The 10,000-nt window shown below is 49.8% G+C and overlaps 1 protein-coding gene across 1 annotated transcript in view; it reads right to left on the bottom strand.

The window, feature by feature from the left end:
• The window catches only part of ncanb (neurocan b), a gene marked incomplete at both ends in the record, with an annotated part of 103,584 nt that overhangs the window by 73,169 nt on the left and 20,415 nt on the right, over window positions 1-10,000 (bottom strand). Inside the window, 4 exons of the mRNA XM_080536024.1 lie at window positions 1-1,016; window positions 5,388-6,329; window positions 7,100-7,393; window positions 9,015-9,142. The exon at window positions 1-1,016 is cut by the window's left edge and continues 259 nt beyond it. Of these exons, the coding sequence (XP_080392150.1) occupies window positions 1-1,016; window positions 5,388-6,329; window positions 7,100-7,393; window positions 9,015-9,142 (2,380 nt within the window). The remainder of the gene's footprint in view (window positions 1,017-5,387; window positions 6,330-7,099; window positions 7,394-9,014; window positions 9,143-10,000) is intronic.

The following is a 10,000-nucleotide window of genomic DNA, read 5'->3' as shown; positions in this document are numbered from 1 at the left end:
TGAGAGATGTGGCTCAACTGCACTGTCTTTCTTCTCTCTCTCTATCGGGACCCACGCGATAGAGATCGAATCACTGCTCTCCTCTGTCGTTAAACCTGCGGTGGTTGTGGTTGTGGTTGTGGTGGTGGGGTCTGTTCTCTGGGTGTCTCTGGCCGTCGGAGAGTCTACCGTGGAGGTCTTGGTGGTGGTCAGGGGCTCCATGGGGGCCGCAGGTCCGGAGGTGACCCCAGAGGCGGTGGCCTGATCTGGGCTGGGGGGGTGTCTCTCGGTCTCCCTGGCGGCCGAGTTCTGGTTCTGGTTCTGTTTCCTAATCACAGGAGAGGAGAAACCGGAACCGGACCAGTCCTTCCTGCTGGAGGTGGAGGTGGAGAGCTTCTCAGCGGGCCGTCGGATGTACAGGATCTCTCCCCTGGCCTCCTCGGCCGTACGGGAGCCCCCCCCCGCAGGAGGTGAGGTGGTGGGCTGATCCACCAGCTGCCAATGGGAGATAGTAGTGTGCTCCTGCACAGCCACAGCCACAGTCTGGGTCTGGGTCTGGCTCTGGGTGGATCTCAGTCCAGGTAATTGGGGATCTGCGTTGGTGTCGTTGTCGGCCGAGTTGGCTTTATCGTCGGATCCAAACCCGGCTGGGAACTCGCTCCCCGCTCCGCTGGCCTCCTTGTCCTCCTCCGCTAGGGTTCTGGTGGCTGTCGGGCGGCTCCTGTCCTCATCCTGGTCCTTCCCCTCACCAGAGAACATCTCCGGGGCGACGTCCCTGGATGTGGTAGGCAGCGTCATCACCTCCAAGGGTCCGGCTTTGGCCTCCATGGGCTCCCAGGTGGAGCTCTTCCCCACGTAGGCCACTTTCCCTGGGCCGGGCGCCCCCAGCCTGGAGCCCTTCGCGGCCTTCAGGGCCCACCTCAGCTGGCTGCCTGGGACTGGATTTGAGGCCATCCCAGCCTTGGGGCCCAGGGGGCGGGACACGTTCGCGGGTTCCGCGGGGGTCGTCCTCCCACTGGTTCCTGGAGCGATGAATTCTGCATGGAGGACAAAATGCAATAATTAACACAGCGTTAAAGAGGAAAATGGTTTTAATTAAATATGTGTTGAATTAGCAATCAAAACACAAGAGTAGCTCAAGACTGCTGCCTACGGCGAAGCCGTCATTAGTTCTTAATGTATTCAAATCGATATTTTCATTATGTATCAGTCTTTTTTTTATCTATATATCCCCCCGATGTGTTGTAATTTATGGCGGATTTGCATATGCAAACACAAATTAAATAAGACATGTAAAATGGTTATTAGTCGTTTTGTTAGTCCCCAGGAAAGCTCTATTAATTCATTGTTATGCTGGAGGCTAACCCTCACTTAAAGCAGCAATTTACTGTAATTCCTGCTAAATCTGGGAAAAATATTTATTTCTCGCTGCCATTCCAATAATAGGTACAGCTGTTTGTATGTATTCCTGCAAAGGCAAAAAGCAGCCCTGCATATCAGGCCCACACACACAAAGGGAGGATATGTCCGAGGCAATTTCACACCTCCTTTCTCTGTCCCCTTTTCTCATTTTCAGTCCCCCCCCCCCCCTCACACACACGCCCCCCCCTCACACAGTCAATGAATCCCAGTGGTAAAACTGACCGAGTGTAAAACGGCTTTGTATCCTCTGTACTTACTGTACTAAACTACTGTATGTCTACACAATTGTTAATTCAGACAATGTGCACTTCTCTCTCACCCTCTACATAGTGCACACTAAACCAGACAGTGTCTATACGATTCATAATTCAGACCTAACTGTGCGATTTTAAGTGCGGTTGGTTTTTCGGGGGGGGGGGGGGCTCTTCATTGCAGCATTGCTGAGTTACAGAGTGCCCACCACCACGACACACACACACACACACACACAGAGGCACGCACACACACACACACACACAGAGGCACGCATGCACACACACACACACACACAAACACACACACACACACACAGGCACACACACACACAGAGGCACACACACACACAGAGGCACACACACACACACACACAGAGGTACACACACAAACACACACACACACAGAGGCACACACACAGCCACACGCACACACACACGCGCACACACACACACACACACACACACACGCACACACACACACACACACACAAACACACACACATAGGCACACACACACACACACACACACAAACACACACACAGTGTCCCCCTGCGCCTGACAGCTAGCTAACACCTCTGAGCACAGCAGGGGGCTCAGGCGGTACCACATAATAGGACAAATGAATGTGGGAGAAACACACACAAATATCTCCACATATGAAATATTCAATCTATACTAAATTATTCAGCGGTCTGCTGTTGCCTTCCTCTACTGTGCTGTAATATGAGCTTGATTCAATTTACATAAAAGCTGTAGTCGATGTAATAGTTCAATTAATAATCTGAATAGATTATAGAAGCCACTTGGGCCTCACATGATGAAAAAGGGATTAATTAAAAGGCATTCATCTAGTCTGATTATCTATTTAATGACTGATTCTGATCATACATAAAACATATTATAACATGGGTTATTATGATTAGGATAAAGTTCTTCAAAATTCCATATTTTATCGCTGCTGTTTTACTACTGTATGGGTTTTGGGCTCAGCCAGCAGTACCGTGTAAACAAAATAACAAACACATCCATGAAAAATCACTGAAAAACAAACGTATAACAAACCGCATCCATATGGAATGGGAAATAAATGACATCCTTCCATTGTGTGTCTTCCAACTGTAGCTAGCAGAGCTCGACGTTTCCGCGTAAACAAGCCAAGAGAATCCCTAAGGTCAGAAAGCATAATGTGATACTGTCGACTAACAACAAGAGCGCACTCCTCCTCTAGTACACACTGTACACAGCGCCGTCTCAGCACAGCGCCGCAGAACCCGCCGAGATATGGCATCTAATAACGCCGGCCGGGGAGAAGTTATTACACGGAGAGTGAATTGTGTCACCCTCATTTATTATGAGAGCTCGTGTCAGAGTGTGATGTTCTATCAAAGAAGATTGACTGTGTATACTCCTGCTGGTTTGGCTAGGGCTGTGCGAGGGAGGGAGGGAAAGAGAGAGAGAGAGAGAGAGACACGCGTCTTTCTTTGACACGACGACGTGAGGCATGATGGGAAGTGTCTCCGTTTGTCTTCCTGATTCCTCCCAGCTTCCCCCGTCCCCCCCTCCCTCCCTCCAATCAAAAAATCCAAAATGGCACCATCGATAACAGAGATTCCCCAGATGGGAAGCAGTAGCTCGGGGTGCTCAATAAGGCAGTTAATTCTGTTGAGTGATGTGCCAGTTTAAGAGGAGACATCAATTGAAACAGCTTTTCTGCCGAAGCGGCATAAAAAAAAAAAAACCCTTCCCTGATTCCTCCTCCACACGTCTTTTTTCGTTTTCCTTCCCTTTCCTTCTGCTCCTCTTCGCCATGGTGATAATTACCGCCTCTATTCAGCGAGGGAGCGAGCTCTAATTGGCAGAGACATGGATGGTGGGAGCGTGGCTAACAGATACCCAAGCTTGTGCCTTTAATTGGGAACCGGGTGTGAACAATGTATGGAGACTAAAAGCTAGTCTTTTCAACCAGTGTTAAAACATTAATACCATAGGTTGAACGTGGTTTAACTGTGGGATAACTATGAATCCCCCCACTATGGAGAAAGCCTACCTTTATTGAATGTGTTTGAAAGCTCACTGACAGACTTTTAGCTTTGTCTATTATTATCTTTCAGAGCTGCTGACTATGCGAGTGGTGGTGGTGAGATTAAAGCCAAGCTGGCTCTCCCCCCTCCTCCCTCACAGTGGAATCACAGGAAGTAAGGAAGATACGTTCAGCTCTGTGGAGAATTGACTGGGGTGCGGATGTTATGTACTGTACCCCAGCCCCCAGCTCGGTCCCCTAGCCTCCAAACATAGACATACACACAGTAACACACACACACACACACACACACACACACACACACACACAGTAACACACACATGTGATTGAAAGAAGCGAATGAGACAGAGCCTCTGTTCTAATCCTCTGGAAGGCACAGAAGAGAAGAGATGATAAAGAGAAGGAGAAGGAGAAGGGGAAAGAGAAAGAGAAAGAGAAGAAGAAAGGGAAAGAGAAGGAGAAGGAGAAGGAGAGGGAGATAGTGAAAGAGAAGGAGAAGGAGAAGGAGAAGGAGAGGGAGATAGTGAAAGAGAAAGAGAAGGAGAAAGAGAAGGAGGAGGAGAAGGAGAAAGAGAAGGAGAAAGAGAAGAAGAAAGGGAAAGAGAAGGAGAAGGAGAAGGAGAAGGAGAGGGAGATAGTGAAAGAGAAAGAGAAGGAGAAAGAGAAGGAGGAGGAGAAGGGGAAAGAGAAAGAGAAAGAGAAGGAGAAGGAGCAGGAGAAGGAGAAGGAGAAGGAGAAGGAGAAGGAGAGGGAGATAGTGAAAGAGAAAGAGAAGGAGAAGGAGAAGGAGAAGGAGAAGGAGAAGGAGAAGGAGAAGGAGAAGGAGAAGGAGATAGTGAAAGAGAAAGAGAAGGAGAAAGAGAAGGAGGAGGAGAAGGGGAAAGAGAAAGAGAAAGAGAAAGAGAAGGAGAAGGAGAAGGAGAAGGAGAAGGAGAAGGAGAAGGAGAAGGAGAAGGAGAAGGAGAAGGAGAAGGAGAAGGAGAAGGAGAAGGAGAAAGAGAAAGAGAAAGAGATACAGAATGAAAAAGTGAAAGAGAAGGAGAAGGAGACAGAAATAGTGTGTGTAACCATCAGGAAGTCACTTTGTTTACTGGTCTAATACAGGACCGGCTGGCATCAGGCAGAAAACTTCTTTTCAATTTACTCCAGCGTTTAACAAAACTGCATTTTCAATCTCACACAAACCAATGATTTGGAGAGAACACAGAGGCCAGACAGACGTCCTGGTAAACACAGCCTACACATAAAGGAAAACACATTTCAGGAGAAACTACCCTGAATGCAAACAGGACGATCTCAGCCAAAACCACACACACCGGCTGTGTTTGTGTGTCCATACACTACTAGCATACCGCTCAATACATCGCTTATGTCTATAGAAGTCGGCTAGTCGCGGCTATTGGAACACAGCCCATCGTGAGCTTAGAATGATAAGGTTCTATCTCCGTTTAGGGCAGTTCAGAGATATTGAGCGTCAAAGTGTTTACATTCCATTATGTTTTGTGAGATGGAACCTTTGTATTTTAAAAATTACTAACTAAAAAATCTCAACATTTAAAAAATAACACCACACAGGCATTAATAAACACCTAATGGATCAGATTATGTAAAAAACTCAATCTTGACAAAAATGGAGATAGAACCTTATAATTCTAACGTCACGAAATGGTGACTCATATTTTCATCTCACCGTTAGAGGTGAGCGGAGGATCCGTTCGGGAGACGCTGGGAGACGCATTCTCTCCCGACTGGGTCGCTGTGTCACCCCGGCCAGGCTTGGGGACCGCCGGGACCAACCGAACCAACGGGACCACCTCTTTCTCCTGCTCAAACAGACCCTCCCCTGGGCTCGGCAACGCCCCACCTGTGGACGGCTTCAGTGAGGGAGGGCCTCCGTCCCGATGCTCCATGATGGCGTTGTCGGTGCTTCCTTTACCGTCGCTGGCCTTCCCCCCAGTGGGGGTGTTCCCCCAGGTCACCCTCGACGCCGCCGGGGCCTGGCTGCTCCCTGCCCCTCCCCACCCAGGCGGAGTGGCCACCGTGGCTGTGGCTAAAGCTGGAGGAACTGTGGTCTTGCTCCCAGCCTCCCCATCACCAGCAGCCCAGTATCTGAAGGGCCTCATCAGAGAGTTCACAAAGTTGGACAGCATGTTGTGGCTGGTCTGGGCCTGGGGGGTGGTCGCGGAGGCCACGGAGGAGAGGGGAGGGGGGGAGTCAGAGGACCCAGGACGGCCCCCCCCCTCCTCATCTCCTCCCTCCTCCTCTTGGGCGGAGCCCCCGTGCGTCTCAAGGGTCTCCAGGGCAGACAGGCCCAGAGTGCTGGTGGTCTTGGGGGAGGAGGGGTCCTGTTGGCCCCTCTGGGTCTCGTCCCCCCCCCCCCAGCCCTGAGCGCTCTCCAGGCCAGGCCTCAGGTGGATGACCACGTGCTCCTCGGAGATCTCGGAGGACTCGTTGGCGCCGGCGATGGAGCGGATCCCTTCTTTGTCCAGATCGACCATGCCGGTCCAGGTGGAGGGCTGGGGGTAGGGGACCGTACGCTGGGTCTGGGGGTCGGAGGAGTTGACCTCGGGGTCGCTGGACTGTTGAAGCCCCACGGCCTCTGCCTCTGCCGCCTGGATCCCTTCTTGGTTTTCTGGAACACACAAGGCGTGGTGGTACGATATTATAGATTCGGTATTAGCATGTTTACTTTTCTGGCATGATGAAAGCATCTTTTTTTATTATTATATAGATATATGAATGTCATCTTGGCAATAAGCTGTGAATAATCAATTTTCCGTATTTTTTAATATACTCGATGACCTCGCTGTTTCTGCTTGTGTTTGTTTTTGCTTTAATAAAAGCAGACAGAGATGTATTTTTTCCTGCTGCTTCTCCTTGGATACATATATAGATGGATATATATGTATCTAAAAAAAATAACAAGTTTAGACTTCATTATCTCTGTACCAAGTTCGTCCTAGCCAGTCAAATCCCAGAGATACAGAATCTAATGCAGTGAAAATACATAATCAAATCAGAACACACTATTATTACATACAGTGGCAGTGGCCGCTAGAGTCATTCCAAAGTGAACCCGCAACTAAGTTAGACAAGTCTCAGGCGGTCCCGTAACATTATAAACAGTAGAATGACACTGGAAGGACATCGTCACAGCGTTCACCCTTGTTGGCTTCTCTCTCTCTATAGCCTGTAGTGAGAGCCTGCTGATACGGCTCTGGTTGGCGTTAGCTACAGTAAGTACGGGGCTTCAAGCTCCAGAGGGGACCGAATGTCACCGAGTCCCCTCAGTGTTAATTCATGCGTGAACTAAAAAAGAAAACACTAATTAAAGGGAATTAAACAAGCCGGTGGTTGTCATGGCGTGGCTTTTTTTGGGGGGGGGGTTCTCAGTGCCCGTACCGCGGTAGCAGAAGGCATCAAAGAGGTTGGTGGTGTCGGGGAACCCTGTGCGGTTGGGATTGTGGTACACGGTGCGCACGCCGGGGTCCCCCCCTCCGCAGTTGCGCCGGGGGACGTTGATGGGGTAGCGCACGCTGCCGTCCGCCAGCCAGCCCGGGTCGCACTGGTCCAGGCCCGCCTGCCAGGCCAGGTAGAGCTGACCCACCGTGGCCAGCTGGGCCCCCAGAGAGTGGCAGTGGGTGGAGGCGGTGGCCAAGCTCAGCTTGTCTGGCACGGACGAGTGGAACACCTCGCCTGGGGGGGGGGGGAGAGAGAGAGAGAGCGAGAGAGAGAGAGACAGGGGGGGGTAATACAGTAAATACAGGAAATACAGTAATACAGGAACACCTCACATGGGGGAGAGAGAGAGAGAGAGAGAGAGAGAGAGAGAGAGAGAGAGAGAGAGAGAGAGAGAGAGAGAGAGAGAGAGAGAGAGAGAGAGGGGGTGGAGGGGGGTTGTAATACAGTTAATACATCTGAAAATCTGACTCGAAAACAAGAAGAAAACTGATGAAAAGTGCAGGACATTTGTTATCAATATATTTACAGACTGCAAACAGGAGTCCTGTACTGCGGGGAGATGGGGAGCACGGGGATGGGGAGTTATGAACAAGAGGAGGTGAGGAAAGAGGAGAGGGGAGAAGATGGATAGATTGAGAGAGAGAGAGCTGCGGAGAGGTGGTGGCGGGTGAGGAGGAGATGAGAAAAATGAGATTATGACATGAGGAATATGGAGGCGTAGAGTTCATAAGAAGATATGAGATGGTAGATGGATAGAGAGAACGATTGGGAACGGGTGAGTGGAGAAAGAGAGGATGGTGGGGGGGAAGGGGAGGGGGGGGGGTGAAGTATAATGTGAATATCCAAGAGAGGTACAACAAGATATGAGAACATCAATCAACAGCATAGAGCCGGGAAAGGTGTGGAGGGAGAGGAAGAGGTGTATGGAGAGAGAGAGAGAGAGAGAGAGAGAGAGAGAGAGAGAGAGAGAGAGAGAGAGAGAGAGAGACAGACAGACAGACAGAGAGAGACAGAGAGAGAGAGAGAGAGAGAAAGAAAAAGAGAGACAGAGAGAGAGAGAAAGAAAGAGAGAGAGAGAGAGAGAGAGAGAGAGAGAGACACAGAGAGAGAGAGAGAGAGACAGAGAGAGAGAGAGACAGAGAGAGATAGAGAGACAGAGAGAGAGAGAGAGAGAGAGAAAGAGAGAGAGAGAGAGAGAGAGAGAGAGAGAGAGAGAGAGAGAGAGAGAGAGATGTGGACGTGTGAGGTTGGAGAGAGGTGTCAGAGGTGTGAGAGGTTTGAAATGGGATATTATCTGTGTGGTGTGGTGTGATGGTGTGATGGGGGGGGATTCTGGACAGGAGATAAGAGGATGTAAGAGGATGCCACCGAACACAAAAGCCTCTCCAGAACCACGTCAAGAAGTAATGAACCCCCACAGGAGTCCTCACGTCCCTACCATTGTCGTCCACTGACAGATCTGGGCTCTGCGCAGTAACGAATGACCCAAATAACACTCTGTCCAAAGCTCTATTCGTGAGCCACCTATTTTCTATGGGGCACCTGCGATGATGATGTGAATATATGATTCAACATCTTGTAGAAGCAGCTCTCCAATCCCTGCCAGGGCCAGGGCATAACTCACAGAACACAGAGCTGGGGCTTAAACCATAGTGACCCACTTTGGTGTAATAATGCGCTAGCGCTAGGTGCTAGGCCGGTAGCGGTAGCATGAAACGGCTGGGCTCTCCCGCGTCACGTCGCTTTTTTCTTCTCGCTAACAGAGAATTAAGCCTTCGCCACGCTGCTCCACCGCCGCCCGACCGGAGGCTTAGGGAGACCCATGCATGACTAAACTCTAATTGATGACTCCTACCTTGCAGTTGCCGGGCGAAGCAATAGACATCAAACAGCTCGTGAGGAGCCCTGTTGCCGTAGTTGCGAACTCCAGGTGAGTCCTCGCGGTCTCCATAACAACCGGGTCGGGGAGACTGGATTGGATACCTGCGTGGAGAGGAGAAGGAGCCGGAGAAAATCAGGAATTTTAGTCCAATCACCTGGCTGGCTGGCTGGCTGGCTGGAGAGAGAGTCGGAGGCTGAAGGCAATCCATATTCTAGCTCCCTGGGCCAAATGTGCAATTACTTTAAAGAACATTGATTCAAATGGCATTGGGGGGTGTCAAAACACACACACACACACACACACACACACACACACATTCTCTTCGACAACAATTACCCTGGATATACCGGTAGATAGATTGCAACCTGTTTCCGTCAGGCGACAAAGTCACATAAAGAAAGAAAGAAAAAAATAAACTCTCTGTGCATCCTGATGGCGGATGGCTTTATTGTTTACAGCATTTAATTGGCCGTTTGCCTCTCCATTGATGTGCAGCCAGGTAGTCCTGGAGCTACCCCAATTAACACTCTCCCAGGTGGGATAGCTAAAATGTCGGCTAAAATGTCCCCAAAAAGATGGACGGAAGGCGGAAAGCTTCTCTCAGGAAAGAGAAATACTATGCAAGCTGCCTCGCCACGATTGCCGTACCAACGGACAAGCCGATAGAGATACAGTATGTCAACAAATATTCACTCAAACTCTGACCGCCCTACATCGACTTCTTGACTTAATAGGAGGTGGCAAGCAGAAACAAAAGCAGCAACACAAACATCAACCTAAGAGACAGTCGAGGGACACTCAACAAGCTAAAACGGAGGAGGGTAAATGAGTAACGACAGACCTAGGCTATGAGATGTAAACAAGCAATTAAATCCATTTAGACTAGATAGATTTAGAGTTTAGAAGAAGGTCCACTGGGGCCCAGAATGCTTTGTATGTCCTCTCCACACTGTAGGGGA

The sequence above is a fragment of the Nansenia antarctica genome (genome assembly GCF_963989245.1).
Source record: "Nansenia antarctica genome assembly, chromosome: 7".
Taxonomy (NCBI): domain Eukaryota; kingdom Metazoa; phylum Chordata; class Actinopteri; order Argentiniformes; family Microstomatidae; genus Nansenia; species Nansenia antarctica.
Note: the sequence above shows the minus strand (reverse complement) of the source record. Positions and strands in the feature narration are given on the sequence as shown.